General features: G+C 63.4%; 1 protein-coding gene across 1 annotated transcript; it reads left to right on the top strand.

Annotated features, from left to right (window-relative positions):
* Positions 1-2,196: 2,196 nt before the first annotated feature.
* CD81 (CD81 molecule) lies at positions 2,197-18,424 on the top strand. Its single transcript, XM_072758723.1, has 8 exons — positions 2,197-2,380; positions 12,146-12,260; positions 15,432-15,529; positions 16,159-16,233; positions 16,584-16,688; positions 17,095-17,196; positions 17,691-17,777; positions 17,859-18,424. Exons 1-8 carry the CDS (start codon positions 2,315-2,317, stop codon positions 17,919-17,921), a joined length of 711 nt encoding a protein of 236 aa, XP_072614824.1. The 5' UTR covers positions 2,197-2,314; the 3' UTR covers positions 17,922-18,424.
* The last annotated feature ends 570 nt before the right edge of the window (positions 18,425-18,994 follow it).

Below are 18,994 nucleotides of genomic sequence, written 5' to 3'. Positions count from 1 at the left end.
CCTCAGGTGGCCCCCCGCCCCCGTAGTCAGATCTAACACAGCTCCATGCTGGGCTTCAGACCCAACTGCTGGCCCCCTACATCAGCATCTAGCTCTCTTGCCCCTTTCTGCCCCCATCTCCTGGCTTATTTCTTCTCCTCCAAATGTACCCCCTTTGCCTGGAATGCTCTTCCCCAGCAGCGCACAGGTCTAGCTCCTTCTCAGTCCTCGGGGCCTCGGTGTACCATGGACTCCTCCATGCCCCCAGTGCTGGGAGACTGCCCACCTGATACTATTAAATTATCCTGGGAATTCCCGCCCTTCCCAGCATTGACCTGATTGTTGTGGGGTGACATCCATCACCTCGAGCAAGTTCTAAGGTCCTTGAGAGATGAGGTCCTGGCTGTCCACCTCCCGCAGCCAGGATCTAGAGTAGCACCTGGGGCACCCACTAACTAGTGGATGCACACCTGAAGACAAAACACGCTGGCTGGACTTGACTTGTTCTGAGGGCCGGTGGATGGAGCTTCTGCCCTCCACCTAGCTCCCCGATGGTGGGCTCATGAGCCCCCTCTGCTCCCCTTCCCAGAGGGCCCCGGGAAGGCCCTTCTCAGAGGATTCATCCCACAGCTTTGGCAGGAAATGAACCTATCACTGTGGTCAGTGGGGGCCTGATGGGAGAGCAGAGTGCCCAGGACATGTACGCAAGCATCCTGTCACCCTGGAGACCTCTTCTGCCTCCTTTTCCACAAAAAGAATCCTAGCAGGGCCACCTGGGGAGCTCAGTCGGTGAAGCATCTGCCTTTGGCTCAGGTCACGATCTCAGGGTCCTGGGTCCTGGGATCTCAGGGTCCCTCCAACATGCTCCCTGCTCAACGGGGAGCCTGCTTCTCCCTCTCCCTCTCCCTCCTGCTTGCACACTCCCTCTCCCTCTCTCTCTCAAATAAATAAATAATCTTTTTTTTTTAAAAAAAAGGAACCCTGGCAGACCCCAAGTGAGGATGTAAGCCATTTTTATTATAACGTTATCTCAACACACACAAACACTACACTATGTACAAACACATGCGCATAGCTCTTATACAAGCAGGAAGCCAGGATGGACTTTGATTTTATTATTATATTTTATTTATACCCCAACTTCTTTTTTAAGTAGGCTCCACACCCAACACTGGGCTTGAACTCACCATCTCCAGATCAAGAGTCCCATGCTCTACCAAGTGAGCCAGTCAGGTGCCCCCGGAACAGATTTTTTTTAATTAACCACCAAGAAAACTACAGAAATAAGAGTACAGAGACAGGAGTAAGCTAGGGCTGCTCCGGCTAATAGGAAGCTGCTGGCCACCCAGGGCCATTCCCACCGCAGTGAAGTACAATGAAAAATCTGGGTCCTGCTGGGTGGTGGCACTGGCCCCGTGTCAAGGGGTCAGCAGTCATTTGTGCCAGGGTTACACAGAACATTTCCACTTCTTCATCTGAGAGTCACCAGGCCACAGGTCCGCTCTGTCACCTGGGGAGAAGCACTGCCCACTTGACGGGCCCCCTCCTGGCGGCATCCCCATCAGCCTGCCCCCCGCCCCCATCTTCAGAAAACCGACTTGACTGTGGGGCTGGCCTCCACCAGGGTGAGCAGAGTACACAGTGTTTGGAGGCTGTCCTACAGGTGGCTGGGGTCTCCTGGACATTTAACACCGGTCACCGTCTCAGGGACCTTTCCAAGCAGACACTGTCACCGTGCTCAACGACTGCCCTTACCGTGGGATGACCAGGATTTTCAAGCCAGGCCGGCTGGCTGTCAGGCTCACCACCCACCCTGGGGGGCACTCGCTGCTGCATCACCTCCTCCAGGGAGCCTCCTTGGATTGTCCGAAGCGCCTGGGGAAGGCCGAGAGAAGGGGAAGGTGTTGGCAGGGCGCCGCTAGGCCGGCGTTGGGCTGGGGGCACCCAGGTCTGACCCCCGCCGAGCGCGCGCTCCGGGGGCGGGGCTGCGCGCTCGGGCGGCCGGGGGCGGGGCGGGGCGGGGCCGGAGCGGGGCGGGGCGGGGCCGGAGCGGGGCGGGGCGGGGCCGGAGCGCCCTATAACAGGCGGCGGGGGCGCGCGCGCGGCCAGAGAGCGAGCGCGCAGCGGCGGCGGTGGACCCAGCGCGCCCCGGCCCGGCCTCCCGCGCCCCGCGCCCCGAGTACCCGCGCCCCGAGCCCCCGCGCCCCGAGCCCCCGAGCCCCCGCGCCCCGGGCCCGCGCCCCACCCCGCCGCCCGCCAGGCCCCGCGCCCCGCGCCCCGCGCCCCGGCCCGGCCCGCCCCGCGCACCCCGCAGGCCGCTGCCGCCCGCGCCGCCATGGGGGTGGAGGGCTGCACCAAGTGCATCAAGTACCTGCTCTTCGTCTTCAATTTCGTCTTCTGGGTGAGCCCGGCGGGGGGGCGGGGGGCGGGGGGCGGGGGCCGGGACGCCCCGAGCCGGCAGGCCGCGCGCCCCGCTAGGCCGAGCAGAGGGGGCCACCTGTGGGCGCGGGGCGGGGGGTGGTCCTGGGCCGGCAGACGGCGGAGGGGTGCTGCGAGCCGGCTGTCGGGGCGCCGGGGCCGGGCCGGGGCGTCCGGGGGCCTGGGGCTGTGCCCGCCGAGCGATGGCCGCGGGCCGCCGTGGGGGGACCACCCTGCTCCGCGGGCACCGAGGGGGCTGGGGGGCGGGGCGCCCGGCGCCCGGCGCCCCGCCCCCATGAGCTCATCCGGGCCGCCGCCCCTGGAAGGACGGCGGGGGGCGGGGGGCGGGGGGGCGCGCTCGGTGCGGGTCCTGGGAGCCCTCCGCTCCACGGCCGGCCCAGCAAGCCCTGCCGCCCCGGGGATGGCCGTGGGGGCCCCCTGCACTGCCCCCCCAGCCCGGGGTTGCAGCCTGCCGCGGCCAGGACGCGGTAGAGGCTTTGAGGGGAGTGGGGCCAGGGCGGGCAGGGGGCCCCGTGGACCCGAGCGCCTCTGGGCCCCTCCGGAGCCTGGGTCCCAGGGGATGCCCAGGTCTGGGCTTCGGTCTGAGCTTGGACGTCCACCTTGGAAAGAGGCAGCCACAGGATGTTCATCTTGGGGTGCAGGAGGGTCTCAGGGGCGTCAGGCTGCTGACCTGCAAGTCGCGTTTTCCTGGCCTGGGTGGTAACTGCTGGCCAGGAACGCTGGAGCTCTGGCTTTGTTTCGGTTTCCTGCCTGTGTTGGAGTTGGGGAGGGGCCCCGAATGGGTGCAGGAACCCCTCTCCTGGCGCTGCCCTGCCTCCTCGTGGCCAGTCAGGTCCCCCCTACCCCACCCCCCACAGGACCTGGGAACCTTCCTGGGTGGCTCTGTGCTGTTCGCCACCCAGGCTGCTCACTCCTTCTGGGAAAGGACCATGACAACATCTGCTGGACAGTGTATTTCCCAAGTAGACGCAAGAGGGTAAACTTTTAAAACGGTCCCCAGAGCAAGTGTGTGGGATTGGGGACATCTGTTTCCGTTCTGGACATCTGAGGATCCCAGTGTGGATCTTGGGGCAGTGAGGTGTTTGGGGTGGCGGGGACAGAGACTGGACTGAGCTTTAGCTGAGGGTGAAGTGGAGGCATTGCCCCCCGCCTGGGTGGGAGGCACAGCTGGGGTTCGCTGTGGCCACTGGCCTCTGCCTGGGGACTGGGGAGCACGGGGACTGTCAGGATGGGCCAGGTATGACCTTAACCATGCCTGGGGTCTTTGCCGAAGAGGTGGTGTTGAGTGTCAATTTAGTATTTGCCTGCTATGGCCTGGGTGTATAGGGGTCGGGGTGAAGGGACACCCAGACACCCCTCTGCTGGCCTTTGAGCCCCTCCCCTACCAGCAGAGCCTGGATGTGGGGTGAGGACCCTGACCAGGAAGTGGAGGGTAGACAGACATAGAGGCTGTCTTCTGGAGTAGATTCTTGTTCTTGGGCTGAGTGTCAGCGCCGGGTAAGTCCCTCCCCGTTGCCCAGCGTGGGAGGTCTACAGGGCAGCCCGCGCTCACCTCCCAGCTCTGCTTGAGCGAGTCCGGTAGTTCCCCAGGCAGCTGGGCAGAGGCCTGACACATCCCCAGGGGCTGCTCTTCATTGAGGCTTGAGGAAACGTTTCCAGGCCTCTCCTCTCCCAGCCACCCAGCTGAGCACTCAGCGCTGCGTCCCACGGTCCAGTTGCCTCAGTCCCACCCACCCCTGCAACAGACATGCAGAGCTGAGCAAGGTGGGGCTGGGGGCCACCACTGTGGCAGAGCCCCTCTCTGTGTGGGCGTCCCGCCTCACCTGGCTGGCAGCATGGTGCCGCGGGGCTGGTTCTGGGTGGTGGAGCACTGTCCCCTCTGCTGCAGTCCTGGGCCTTGGAGTCCTGCCCCCTGAGGTGGACGTTTGCCATGTCCTGTCTCCTGGGGCTGGCAGATTAGCTAACACCCTTACAGGCGAGCTCAGGAGGTGGTCGTAGGGCACGGATGGCCGGCAGGAAGACTGCTGTCCTGCTGTCCTTGTCCGGTGTGGGCAGTGCCTCAGGGAAGGGGTTTCGGGTGCCCCAGAGAGTGGTGGGTGAGGGAGGGCCCCCCAGTGCCTGGCCTGACTCGCTCACTGCGCACCGTGGCCACCGTACAGGAGTGGGTGCTGAGGGGGAGCCAGGAGGAGACTTTGACAGTGGGTACCTGCATCGGGGCAGTTTTAAAAGTTTCATTTCAGAGAGTGAAAAGGCTCACACATGGGAACAGGCCTCAAAGGCAGCCAGGCTGGCTTCCCCAGGTGCGTCTCTCTCCTCCTGGAACCAGGACTTTGGGGCCCCAGGTGGCATGCACTCAGCATGCCTGACCACAGCCTGACTTTGGGGCTCCCTGGCCTGGCAGGCATCAAGCCACGAGTAAGACTGCAAGCAGCAACCATGGCCAAGCCTGGGAGACGATGGCGCAGACACCCTGCCCCGCAGCATGGAAATCCTCCCGGTTGGGGGTGGGACCCGGAGCTTCCTGGCAGAAGCCTGTGACCCTCTAGGCTCCTGCTGCTGGGCATTTCAGGAAGAGCAGAGGCTCCCTCCCTGTGACCTGGGGCAGGCAGCTGGCATGCGTGAGCCCCGCTCGCTTTCCTCATCTGTGAAGTGGGTATGATCACAGGCCTCTCTCTGGAGGCTGGCCAAGGAGAGCACAGCGTCCTGGGCCTGGCCACTCCTCTCGCCTAATGCCTTCGGTGGCCGCCTTCCAGAGGCAGGGCAGCCAGACGAGGCTCGGAACAGGGCTGATTAGAAGCCTCACTAACTGGCATTTAATTCTTGCTTCCAGACAGCACATGACTGTCTGTCACTTAGTGGTGCTCTCGCCTTCCTTCCGGGAGAGGGGATGTGTGACCCTGGCAGGCTCTGGGTAGGGGTGGGGATTTCCTGTGCCGGCTTCAGTGGGGTGGGCGAGTGGATGGAGTGAGTGTCAGAGCTTTGGTTGTGGGATAAACGGCTTTGGGCTGAGACAAGAAGAGGAAGTCTGTGGTCTGTCCCTGGAGCGAAGTGGTCCCCCTCCAGGAGGATGTCCAAGTAGCAAGAGGCCTGGGACCCTGGCTGGTGTGGTCCCCACACCCAGCCGAGGTCTGCCTCCAGAAGTTCAGTGGATCCCCTATCTCTAGCTCATACTGCTTCTAAGTCTGGATGGGGAAACCGACCCGCCCCAAATCATCCACCCCATGGCTTTATTTCAGCACCTGAAACCCTGTGAGGGTAGAACCTGGATCATCCAATCAATAAGCCAAAGTCCAGGCCCTGTGGGAGAGGCTGATGATCGATCACCTTTGCACTGGCCCAGTGTTTTGGGGTGGGGATGGAGGAGACACACAGGAGCTCTGCCTCTGGCCCTGGCACCCCAGGCCCCAGCCTGGGGCACGTGGTGAGGGCTGGGTGGTTTTCAGGCCTGAAGCTGCCCATGGCCAGGTGCCTCGTCCTTGACTGAGAACTAGACCTGCCTGGAATCGGCCCTCAGGACCCTCCTCCCAACTTATTTTCTAGTGTGCCCTACACAATGTGGTTTGATCCAGTGTGCTTCCAGAAAACCTCTAGACCTCTCAGGGTCCACTCCCCGCAAAGTATACATAGTTTCTACTTTGGGGCCTGGCCTAAGCACCCCCCCCCCCGGTGCTGATTCACACAATACCACTTGGGGGCTTCCAGGTGCACCCCCAGATGCTAGGGGAGTCCCCACGGGCAGGCAGGGGCCCATGCCCAACAGACTGGCTGAGGATTTCCCTTACTGCGTAAGCTAGCTGCCAGGGACGGGGAGGCCACCTTCCCTGGGCATGACGTGGGGGCTGGCCAAAGGGAGGGTGCTCCAGGCCTGGGGGTGGGGGGCTGGCAGCACAGCCAGGTCCTGGGGGTTCATGTCTCCTTGTCCCCGACTCTGACTTTGGAAAGTTAGCGCTCCCCACCTATCTCTGGTGACTGGGTGACATGGTCATTGTCAAGATGATGAAAGACAGGAAGCCAGGGCCACCCGCCCTGCAGAGTCCGCGGCTGGGTGACCCACCCTAGCATCTGTGCCGTCCCACACCCGGGTTGGCCTGGGTTATAAGTTGCCCTGGGGGGACGTAGAACAGCTCCCTGTAACCTGTCTTACCTGTGCTATCGCCTATGGGTGGGTTCTGGGGTTGATTCTGTGCCGCAGCTGACGGCTGGCTCCTGACAGTAGACGTGAAGCTCAGGCTGGGACCTGTGGCAGGGAGGTGCCTGTGTGCGGCTGGGGTAACGGGAGTGAGAACTACCCGCCTCCCTGGGTCTCCAGTCCTGGCGCTGGGAGGCCTGAACCCAGGAGTTCAATGTCCTTGGTCTTGGGGGGAAGATGTGGGGGCTTCAAGAGGCAGTGGGTTTGGGAACCACCAACCATGGTCCTGCTGCAAGCTCGCAGGGAGCTCACCCTCTCACATAGCTGTGGCTCTGCTTGGCCCGCACTGCTTCCTAGCCCAGGGGCTCGGCCACCCACCTTTCGGACAGGCGACCTTTCACTTTGTTGCCAGGGTGATAAGAGCTCCAGCTCATACAAGGTAATGCTCCCCAGGGCCCTGGGCTGGAGCTGCCCCCTTGGGGCCTGGCCATCATCAGGCTTGCTAGGGCACTAGGAGGCTGAGGTCCCCAAGTGACCATGTGAGGAGGTCCAGTGCTTCACAGCCTGGCATGGCTCCAGGGCTGGGGCTCCCCGGGATGGGACCAGGCTGTCCTGATGCACCCTGGGAGCCCTCCACCTGTTCTCTGCTCCCCTGCCTGAACCCCCACCCCCCATCTCACTCTCTGGTAGATTCTGGGCCACCCAGATCCTCCTTGTCCAATACATGTGGCCTGCTGCAGCCTGACCTGTGTCCTTCTCTGGCAGGTCCCTTGGATGTCTGCAGGGGCCCAGGAGGCAGAGGGGCTTCCCACAGTGCAGTGGGTTTGGGGCAGGGGAGTAGGACACCCCTGGCTTCACTACCCAGGGATTGGGCCGTGCGTGAGATGAGGGTCTGGCCCTGAAGTGGCTCTCAGGTGCCCCTAGAGGTGGCAGGGATGTGGAAGGGGCCTACACTCACTTCTTGGTGGCAAGTGGCTCCTGCATCTCCTTAGCTAGTGGGAAGGCCTGGGTCATGACCCCTTTTCTACCTACTCTTGGATGCGGGCCAGGAGGCTTCCTGAGATCCGGGGGCCTCTGGAGAGGCTCTGCTTCCTGCCCAAGGTGAGGGTCTCCGCTCTTCCCTCCACACTTCCCTCCACACTTCCTGCCTTGAGCTGCTCCCAGAGGCCACAATGGGGGCAGCTGCCCACCCCCCCGCACCCCCCCAGGAAGGCCTGAGTTGGGCCTGTGTCACCCAGGGAGGAGTCTGGCCATGTCCACTCATTGTGCGTGGGGAGCGAGGGTCAGGGTGCAGGAACCCAGGACCCCTATGCAGCCCGAGGGGTGGCGTCAGGACCCCCCCTGCCCTGCAGCCCATCCTAAAAGCATCTGTGCCGCACCTCTTCCCTCTGATTTAGCCCCATGTCCCTGAGAGCATTTTCAGCCTTACTTCCTGCCTCTGGCCTTCACTGCTCTGTTGGTCAGGTGGGGGGGGGGGGGGGTCTCCACCGGAGCCCTAGCCAAGTGGGTGCTTCCTGGCATGTGTTCCCGCGAGTGGACATATCCCTGGACGTGGGGGGTCAGGGAGCAGAGCTGGCCTGGAGCCTGGTGCCCCCACCCTCCTCGTAGTGGGGCTCTCCCCCACACACCCCTGCACCCAGGCACCCTGCGCTGCTGAGAGGGTGTGAATGACGTGCACTGTCCTTGCTGCCCGCGGCCCCATGTGGGTGGGACTGGGCTGAGCACTCGGGCCGTGGAGGCCCTGCCAGCCCAGGGCACGGCCGCCCCAGGCCTGTCCGGGCAGCACCCGCTCTGTCTCACTCCCTTTCAGCCGCTTCTTGGAAACGGCAGGCGGGCCGGGCAGGAACCCAGCGTGCCTGGCAGTCCCCTCCTGTCTCATCTGACGCCGTTAGTTATTAGTTCTCAGAACGGAAGAAAAAAGAAACAGAAACAGAAGCTTTCACAAGGCCCTGAACCGGGCACACCATCCCCGCTGCTGGACCCTCCCCCGGGCCCGGCTCGCTGGCACCCGCCCCCGCACCCCTGCCTGCCCTGCTGCCAGGCTTCTCCGGGCACGGCCCTCCCGGGGCGGGAGCAGATGGCAGCGGTGACCCTGGGTTGGGGACGGCACCACTGCTGGTCCACTTGCTGGGACTCTCGCTGCTCGTGTCCTCGTGAGCCAGCCGCGTACAGTGGCGTTGTGCTAGGCACCATGGGGATGTTAGCTAACTTTGTACCTTCATCTTACAAAGGGGATGAGGACGCACAAAGACATGGAGGTGACCCCAGGGTGGCGCAGGGCACACGCTTGGCCGCCGTGCTCCGGCCCTGCCCTCCGGCCCTGCCCCTACCCCTGCTGTCCCCCAGGGCTGGACTCCTGTTCTGGAACATACATTCATGCTCCACCATTCCCCTTCTTGGATGCTCAGACATGGGTTCTGTGGGCAAGACGTCAGCGCACCATGTCCAGGTGCTCGCTGCAGGCCTGGGGAGCCTCAGGGAGTGTGGCACATCCGGCTCCTCACCTCGGGGCCCAGGTGGCACCGGCATGGCAGTCTGGATCCTTTGGGACCCAAAATATTGGCCCCTGAGAGCCTTGCTTACAAGTTCCACCTTCAAGGATTGGCTGGGCCGCTGGGGGTTTTAAAACGGCTTTATGGGGCGTGAGGTACACAGTATGTATTTCAGGAGCACAGCTTGCTGAGTTTTGACACGGGCAGACCCCTGTGGCTGCTGCCGCCTCGTGATCAATCATGGACACATCCATCAGTCCCCAAAGCGTTCCCGGGGCCTCAGGATCCCTCCCCCACCCCAGGCGGCCAGGGCCTGTGGTCTGTCACAGCGCATAATTAGCATTTCTGACACCTTTGTATAAAGGGAACTTTTTTCTTCTTGGTCTGGCTTCTGTCATTCCTCACAGTTATCAACCGAGTGGCACACTTCTTTCTGCCGCTGGGACTCCCCTATGTGGCCGCACCCCCCTTTGCCTCTGTTTGTCCCATCTGACCGCCAGTGAAGGACAAATGGGTGGGGCCCAGTTTGGGGCTGGGAACACTGGGGCCCAGGTCGTGGTGTGGACACTTGAGTCACTCAGTCTCTGGGCGAACTCCTGGGGTAGCAGGTGCGGGGCACAAGCAGACCGCCCCACTGCTCCTTCCACATTCCCATCAGCATGCAGATGGGGGGACAGGAGCCCTCCCTTCCCTGCAGACAGCTTTCCAACCCCCTTTGGGGCAGGGTGCCACCTGGGTGGGCCTCTCCCTTGCAGGCGACCTGAGGTGAACATCTGCCCCCTGCCATGTGGGTTTCCTCATCTGGAAACGGGATGGTCCTCCCACCACTGTGTTCGCCTGGCCCTACCCAGGGGGTCTGCTCAGGGAGGGCAGACTGGGGCAGCAACTGGGGGCACATCAGCACCAGGCCCTCCCCAGCTCCAAAGGTGGGACCAGCTTCCCTGTTGTTACCCCGCAGGTGTGAGGGCCTGGGGGCCACAGAGGAGTCTGCAGGAAAGCCCTTCCAAAGGGGCAGAGGTGGCAGCTGGAGGTTAGGAGGAGTACAGTCCAAACCACACTTCTGTTAGGACTGTGCACCCCAAGACACTTGTCTCCCCAGCTCCTGGGGTGAAGGGGCTGCACGAGGAGCAGTCCCAGCCTGGCCAGGGGGCCTGCACCACTGCACTGATGGGGATGGGGAGGCTGAGTTGGGGCTTGTGGCCAGGGCTCTGGGACTACAGAGGGACTACAGAGGGAGGCCCAGGACAGGGGCTTCCCCACCCCTCCCCCTCCGCCCTGGAACATCTCACAAAGGCAGCTCTGGACCACAGTTTCAAAACAGAACAAGTAACGGTTTCAAGCCAGAGTTACCACGGCAACCCTCAGCCACTTTGCGCCGCCTCCCTTGGAGCCACAGATGGCAGCCACCTCGGGAGGAGCTGAGGGCTCTGGGGCGCCCGCCCTGCCCCCACTGTCCCATGGGCCCTCTGGCCTCTCCTGTCAGTGACAGGTGTCACAGAGAGGCACAGGGTGCTGGGAGCCCAGGGCCCTGCCCTTGGAGGGCTGTGCGGTGTCCACAGGGCCGTGGAAGGGGACCCTGGCCAGAGCAGGTGCACAGTAGGCCTTTGGTGGAACTCCCCATACTTGCTGGAGTACAGGATGGAGCTGCAGAGCCTTGGCTGGCCCTCCCTGACCAGACCTGGAACTTTGGGAGAGGTGTGCTGGGAAATAGAAACCCCAGGCTGGAGGGGCGTGGACAGAGCACCCTCGCTTGGTGTGTGGAAGCCAGCCCCCCACCCCCAGTCTTACCAGTAGCTGAGCCCAGAGGAGAAAGGCCTGGGCAGCTGCTGGGGCTTTCTGTGGGGCAGCCCGCAGTGCTGGGGCTCAGTCACTCATGCCCCACTGAGCAGGTTGGCCCCACCCACCATGTCAGGGGTCTGCTCCCTGGCCGGGCCTCAGGGCAGGTGCTTTCCTTGAGGTCTACTTCTCAGTTTCTGCTCCCCGTAGGTCACATAGCTCTGGTCCTGTTGCAGGGGCAGGGGGCTGAGGTCCGTGTCTGGTGCTGCGGAGGCAGGTTGGGGGATGGCCTCAGTTGCCAGGCCACGCATGGTAGGAAGAGGAAGCCAGGAGCGGATGGCTGCGCAGCTAGGCCCTCCAGCCTGCGCCAAGGCTTGTAGCCCTGGGAGCAGATTCCACCTCAGTGGGGCATCCAGGGCTGGGACAGCCCGGCAGAGAGGAGGCCAGGGACCTGGAAGGTGGCCCAGAGGGCAGCAGGCCACTGGCTTGGGCTGGTGAGATGCTCATGTGTAGGCCAGGCCCTGGTCTTTGTTTCCCTTCAGGGCCTCCCCCTCCCCACCCTCCGTAGGTGCCCTGTGCTCGAAGGACGGTGAGTCTCTGAAGGGCCTACCAGAGCCGGAAGCTCCTGTTCTCCTGCCAGGCTCTGAGCACAGCCCCCTTTCCTGCCCCAGCTGCTCGGGCAGCCCCTCCCCTGGCCTCTGGGAGCACAGCGTGCTTCCTTCCTCCTGTAGTGGCTTCCCTTCCCAGGGCTGACAGCAGCAAGGATTTATCCCACAGACAGCCGGGCCCCTCGCCCTGCAGCTTCCTGGATGCCACCAGCCTCTGCGGCCTCGCCTTATCTAGTTCCTCCATCAGCCCCACCAGGGCCCTGGTGGCATCAGATCCCCACCCCTCTCTCTCCAGGCACCAAAGACTTGGAGTCCCCTCCATGGGGTTCCCAGATGAGCAGAGGGCTGCTGAAGCCACCCCTTTGGAGGAGGGCCTAGAGGTCCCTGGGGTGCTCAGGTCTGGTGTGGATTGTGGCCGGATTAGCAAGTAAAAATAAAGGACATCCAGTTGAATTTGAGCTCCAGATAAAATATAAGTGCTGTTTTGACATAAGTGTGTCCCATCAGTATCGGGGATGTGGGCCCAATATCCAGGCCTTCCTTCCTGGGGCATCTCAAACACCAGGTCAGTGAAACAGACATGTGGAGCCACCTGGAGGGGGCCGCCCTGGGCCCACTGGCCGGTGGAGCCGAGGGTCCCACACCTGCCTCAGTGGGCGTTCAGGGAATGGTATAGCCCATACTCAGCACTGCAAGTAACCCTGGACCCGTTCTTTCCCCAGTTGGCTGGAGGCGTGATCCTGGGTGTGGCCCTGTGGCTGCGCCATGACCCACAGACCACCAACCTCCTCTATCTGGAGCTCGGGGACAGGCCCGCACCCAACACCTTCTATGTAGGTAAGTGCATGTGGGGTGGGCCCAGGACCTGGCTGGCACTGGGCTGGGGGCCAGCAGGAACGAGATCCACCAGGGTGTCTGCCAACAGGTGGTCAGGAAGGGCTTCCAGGAGGAGGCAGGGCATGGGCCAGGCCAGTGGGGCTTGCTGCAGTGCTGGGCTGCTGGGTGTGGAGGAGGCCTGCCAGCGGGGGCTCTTGGGGAGAGAGTGAGACAGAGATACTGTGGGTGGAGTCAGGTCAGCCTGGGGCCCTGGGGGGGGGGGGCGTTCAGAGGTGGTCCAGCCTGGCTGGGTGGGGGGTGCATGGGGCAGGAACCAGGCTGCCAGGCAAGTTTGGAACATCCCAGGGTGTGTGGGTGGTTGGGACTCACCAGTTGGCCTCTGGGGGCGGATTCGGGGCAGGCAGGAGCGGGAGCTGTCTCATGGTGGGTATTTCAGGGGAGGCTCCCTGGGCAGGGGCGGGGCTGGATGCCTGCCTGGGCCGCTGAGGCCCCTGAGGGGAGGGGGACTCTGGGCCCTGGGTGAGGCAGGGGCCAGTGTGCCTCAGGCCTCCCCAGCCACACCTTGCTGCCTTATTAGGCTGCGTGTCTGCCTCCCAGGCAGCAGCTGTGCCCTCAGGGTGTCCGTGGGGCTGGGGGTTGAGCCCCCACCCCTGCCCCCCTTGCCTTGCAGAGCTGCACTCCTCCTTAGGTTGGTCCTGAGCCAGCGGGAGGCAGGGCCTGGCCCTCATGGGGCTCTGGAAGTCTTGTTTCTGTCCTTTAAAGGAAGGCCTGGCATGGCCCTCCTCCTCCCCAAAGGCCTAGCAGCAAGGCAGGAAGTATGTGTAGGCCTCTAGGTTGCGGGGCTCTGTATTAGGACCAGAGCCACCCCACTGGCCTGGTGCACTGCATGTGGCCTCGACAGGGTCTGGGTCCTTCCCAGCTGGTGTTCGGTGCCCCCACTCCCCCCCACACACACTTAGGATCACACTCGGTTGCTGGAGTGGGGATGGCCCAGGACACCCCAGGAGCATAGGGGGCATGTATGCCCCATCCCAGCCCATGACCCTCTGTGACCTGCAGGGTCGAGAGGTCTGACTCCGGAGCATCAATGAGGTGGCCCCTTTCTTCCCTGGAGATGGGAGCCTGTGGCTCTGGCAGTGGCCTCCCAGGGCCAGCTGACCTGGGGGGAGGGGGGCTCCCAGGCCTCCATCTCCAGATTCCTAGGCTCCCCTGGGTGGTGGGGCCTCTCCCAGGTTTGAGTCTCTGGAGGACAGGGCCCCTCTGCTTGCCTGCTCCAGGGATGCACATGGGGACCCCCACCAGGGCCTGGGCACCCTCAGGAGTGGGACTTTCAGCTTTGCCCACTTGTCCTACAGGCCTTCCTCCCAGAGGTTGCCTCCCCTTCCCCACAACCACTGGGCTGGACCCCGCATCCTGCCCGTGGGCTGCTGCTGTCTGTGCACCCTCTCCGGGACCCAGCATGCCATGGGTGTGGGCAGTGGTTTGGGAAGAGGTCACCCTCCCGCCCCATGGCCAGAGCTGCCCCTGCACTTATAGCCCTCCGTCTGGCCCAGCATGGTAGAGGAGCTGAAGGCTCCCTGGGTGCAGGCCAGGTATGGGCTGGGCAGGCAGGGGACACTGGTCACAAGCTCGGGCCCAGGCTGGGAGGAGTGAGGCTGCAGGACTGTGCCCGAGCTCCTGCGGGGAAGAGGTCCCATAGGAGAAGCTTATAGGGGGCAAAGCGGGTGTTGTCCAGAGGCTGTCCCTCACAGCTACTACATTGGGCTGTTGCCATGAGGCTGACCTTGGCTTACACACTGAGGGGAGCCTGCCCTGGGGAGGCAGCTCCAGCCCCTGGGCCACCTGGAGGGCTGAGTGGAGGCAGGGCCTGTCAGCCCTAGGCCTGAGCTGCTTCTGTGTCCCCCATGGGCTGCTGTGTCCCTGCCCATCAAGGACTGGTCTTCTAGAGCCTCCCGCTGGCCCCAAGGTGGACCAAACCTGCCAGGGCAGTGGGGGAGCAGATGTAGGCCCTGACAAGGGTTCTTTGTCTGATGCTGGCAGGGGGGCAGGTTAGCAGGGCACACTCGACACCCCAGGCAATGCCACAGGGCCTGGTGGGTCCCCAGCCACACTTGTGGGAACCAGACCCCAGGATTCTCGAGGAGCTGCGGGTCAGACGCCTGCCACTGGGTGTCTGGCCCCTGGCATGACCTAGAACATCTGGCAGCTCCTCCCTGCACCTGTTGCAGTGTGCCCAAGCTCCCGTAGTGAGACAGGATTGGGGACCCATGTTTCCTTGAGGTCTGAGGGCAGGGAGACTGAGCTGCAGGGTGCTGTGCCCCCTGAGCAGGAAGCCCCGAGCCAGCCATGGCCGGAGGACTCTCTTCCGCCAGGTCCACTGAGTGCTGTCCAGAGGCTTTGGCCAGGAGGAGGCCCTCGGCCATTTCCCAGCACAGCTTTTGGGCCTGGATGCCAGGCTGGCCAGACCCTGGAACCTGGGGCCTTGGCTGTATGGACAGGGGCTTGGGCTGCTGTGATGGCAGGGGGACAGGCCCAGGCCCAGGATTGCTGGAAGGCCACAGTTGGCGTCTCCCAGTGGTCTCAGGGCCCTGTGTGGGTGGGCCAGGGGCACCCGCACTGGTGGCCCTCCCTGCTTGCCCAGGAGCTCGTGCCCAGCCTGGTGGGCAGCCCCTGTGTGCTATCACCATGCCATCCTCCATGGGGCCAGGCCCCCTCATCCAGCAGGCTCCGGTCCTCAGGATCAGGGCCTTGGAAGCTGGCTCAAGCCCCCTCCTGGGGTTATGTCCCCTCCTCTCCCCTTGGGCCAAGAGCAGGGCCCTGTGCACCTGGAGGGGATGATCCTTTGTGGTCATCACCTCATCCCAGGGGCTCTTGGGAACCAGAGTGGGTGCAGGCTGCACGGGCCTCACCCTGGGAGCAGTTCCGTGTGAAGCTCTGAGGGCAGAGCCTTCTGAGTGCTCGCTCCTGGCGGTCAGTCCCACCGGGCCCCCTCAGCGGCCTGGCTCCAGGTGCAGACATGCAGGGGGGTGCTCACTCCGACGGCCAGGCCGCAGTGCCCTCCACTAGGGCAGGGGGGCCCAAGTCCTGGGCTGGAGGTGGGACACATGGCTGGCGAGGGGCCGTGGCCTTTGGGACGCTGCTCACTGAGGGTGTCCCTGCTCTCCCACAAAGGCATCTACATCCTCATTGCCGTGGGCGCTGTGATGATGTTCGTTGGGTTCCTGGGCTGCTATGGGGCCATCCAGGAGTCCCAGTGCCTGCTGGGGACGGTAAGGTCGTGAGAGGGGCTGGGGGACACAGAGACAGAGCTTGGAGCTCTGCTGGGGGCACCCCTTGCCAGTGTGGGAGGCCGTGGAGGGGGGCTCGCAGGGCAGCCTGGGGACCTAGCCCAGAATGCCCAGATTCCCTTTCTGGTCCTGAAATCCGGTCCTGGTTGACTGCTGGGATGTCTGGTTCCAAACTCAAGAGTTCCACAGTTTTCCTCTCTGGTTTTAGTAAAAAGCCAGAAACAATAGGGCCATGTCCCAGTCCTTGGGCCAACCTCCACGGGGACACAGAGGCCCAGGCAGTCGGGAGACGGGGCGGTGGGTGGCCGTGTCACGATGCCCCCTTCCAGTGGGCAGAGGGAGAAGTGGGGTGTGGAAGGGGCTTCCTTGGGGACCCAGCCCCAGCCTGTAGGGCTGCTGAGAACACTGGCATGTCACTGCTGGGACTGAGTCTTCCCCCTCGCTTTTTTCACCTCCACACGGCTGCTCCCTGGATGGGATGTGCGGAGTGGAGGCCAACCCCACACATGCACCTGCGGGTCACTCGGGCGTCCGGCATCTGCGTGGCCCCACGCCTGTTCTCACCCCGCATGTCTCTGCTCTCCCCTCTGGGTCCTGCATGGCCTTCCCAGTTCTTCACCTGCCTCGTCATCCTGTTCGCCTGTGAAGTAGCTGCCGGCATCTGGGGCTTTGTCAACAAAGACCAGGTGAGCCCGGGATCACGGTGGTGGGGCCCATCCCAGCGGGGTCAGGAGGGAGGGGTGCCCGCCTGCTACTCAGGTTGGGCCTACCCTGGGATCGCAGGGTGCTCTTTGGGGCTCCCCCTGGGGCCTGCCTGGTAGAAAGGCCACGGAGGGCTTTCTGGAGGAGGTGGCGCGGGGGCTGAGGAGAAGGCAGGGCCACCTGTCTCCCAGCCTCGAGTGGTGATGGGGGGCAATCCTGGTCTACCCTGGAAGCATTATCTTCTCAGGAAAGCCAGGTGAACCGCTTACCCCCCTTCCCTGGGGTGGTCCTTGCTGTGGGGTGACCTCCGCCCTCCCACACACCCTCCCCCCAGATCGCCAAGGATGTGAAGCAATTCTACGACCAGGCTCTGCAGCAGGCCGTGGTGGACGACGAAGCCAACAATGCCAAGGCCGTGGTGAAGACCTTCCATGAGACGGTGCGGCAGGGGGTGCTGGGGGTGCGGGAGGGTTGTCCTCCGTGAGTGAGGCCTGGCTGGGGTTGAATCTGGTCTCCGTGGGGCACTGGAGACCTGGAAGCCCTTCTGCTGGAGGGCCGTGGAGCCCTATCTGGGACCCCCCCCCCCCCCGGGAATTGTCTGGGACCTGCAGGTCCCCTGTGTGAGCCGGATGGGCAGTAGGAAGGCCTGGGTGTGGGGGTCTCTGAGCAGCACAGCCAAGGGTGGAGGGGATGAGGAGTCCTGGGCTGTTCTTCCTGAAGAGCAGACCCTCCCTGGCTGGGGCACCCCTGGGGCTTGGGCAGCCCATGGGGTGTATGTCCCTGGCCGTGTCCCTGCAGTCCTCTGTGCACATGGCCCGGGCTGACCGCAGGTGTCCTCCGTGTAGCTCAACTGCTGCGGCTCAAGCACGCTCTCCGCGCTCACCACCTCCATGCTCAAGAACAGCCTGTGTCCCTCTGGCAGCAACGTCATTAGCAACTTGTTCAAGGTACATGGGGCCCACTGGGCTGCCCAGGGTTGGCCCCACGTTGCATCCAGCAGCCCAGCTGGGTTGGGCCCCTGGCTCCTGGTGGCTTGTGCGGCTCTGCACACAGCACCTTCCGTTTCCACATCTGCTTTATTTATTTTAAAGATTTTGAGAGAGTGAGCGAGAGAGAGAGAGAGAGAGAAAGAGAGCACGAGCAGGGGGAGGGGCAGAGGGAGAAGCAGACTCCCTAAGCAGGGAGCCCAACATGGGGATTGATCCCAGAACCCGGGACCTGCCCTGAACCCAAGACAGATGCTTCACCCACTGAGCCTCCCAGACGCCCCCTCCACGTCTGCTTTAACATGGACGTGAGATAACCTGGCAGAGACCAGGCCCTGGTGGCACATCTTCAGGGAATCGAGCCCCTCCCTTCTCTTGCCACAATGACCCTGAGCCGCTGCACTGAGAGGCCCGAGGGCCTGCACTCCTGACCGTCGGCGGGCTGTCCCCCACAGGAGGACTGCCACCAGAAGATCGATGACCTCTTCTCGGGGAAGCTGTACCTCATTGGCATTGCAGCCATCGTGGTGGCCGTGATCATGGTGAGTACACAGGCCAGGCATCCACACGAGGCAGCCCCACAGTCTCTGGGGGCTGACAGTCCCACCCACCCGTCCCCGCAGATCTTCGAGATGATCCTGAGCATGGTGCTCTGCTGCGGCATCCGGAACAGCTCCGTGTACTGAGCGGCCCCGGCTGCACCTGCTGCGGGGAGGGCCGCTGGGAACCCTGCAGGGCCCCTAGAGTGACCGGACATTCTGAGGAGGGGCCGTCAACGCCTGTGTATATAACTTCTCTGGTATTACTCTGCTACACTTATTAGCCTTTTTACTTCTGAGGTTTTCTGTCCTGAAGTCCCCCGTTACCTTTTGGGGCTGAAGTCACCTAGAGACGGCGTGTGAGTGGGCCTTGGGGACCGTGAGGCAGAGGCTGCTCTGCTTCTGCAGCTGCTTGGGGGCTCCGCCTGCTTAGTCAGGCCTCTCCCGGGGGCCCCGGGGCCCACCCACCTGCCCACGGGCTGCACGGCTCATGCCTTTTAACCCTCGTTCCTGTCGCCACTTGTCCCGAGCCGGGTCGGCCAGCAGCCTTCACCTTCAGTGCACCTGTCCTCTCTAACTCGTCACCTTCAGCTGTAATTACATCTTCAAAGTCATTCAATAAAGAAGGAAAAACCGGGCATGCTAACAAACTGTCTGGCCCCTTCCTGTGGCTGCGGCGTCTGAGACCCAGGGCGCAGGCTGGAGTGGCAGCTGGGCCGGCACGGGTGAGGCTTGGCTCAGCTCAGCGGACCTTGCAGGGTGTGAGGGGCCCCTTTGGTGGGCCCAGTGCCACCGTCAGCAGCTTACACCCAGCCTCACTCCCCTACCCACTCTGTGGACACCACTGCCCAGAGGGGGCACTCAGGTAATGTGGCCTAGGACCTGCAAGACTCCCCTCCATCCTGGGGGCCCGCTCTGTAGAGGACAGGCACACTGACCCTCCCATGCTCCGAAGGGACTCTTCAGAGCTTCTAGGTGTTCCGTGGAGAAGCTGGGGAGCAAGGTCTCAGCCACTGTGTGCGGAGTCCACCCGACCCACCCCCGTCCTGGACCGGGGCCCAGCTGCCTCCTCCCACCCCCACCCCCTCGGGAATGCTGGGTGATGTCACCATGAGCTGAGTGCAGGCACTGACCTGGTGCATGCTGAACTGGCCCCTTGAGGCCATGAGGGCCTGGCTGGGATTCATGTGGAGGGCTGACAGCTGCCTCCCTTGGCGCTT

Source organism: Vulpes vulpes, chromosome 5, assembly GCF_048418805.1.
Source record: "Vulpes vulpes isolate BD-2025 chromosome 5, VulVul3, whole genome shotgun sequence".
Lineage (NCBI taxonomy): Eukaryota > Metazoa > Chordata > Mammalia > Carnivora > Canidae > Vulpes > Vulpes vulpes.
This window is presented reverse-complemented; position numbering and strand designations above follow the sequence as displayed.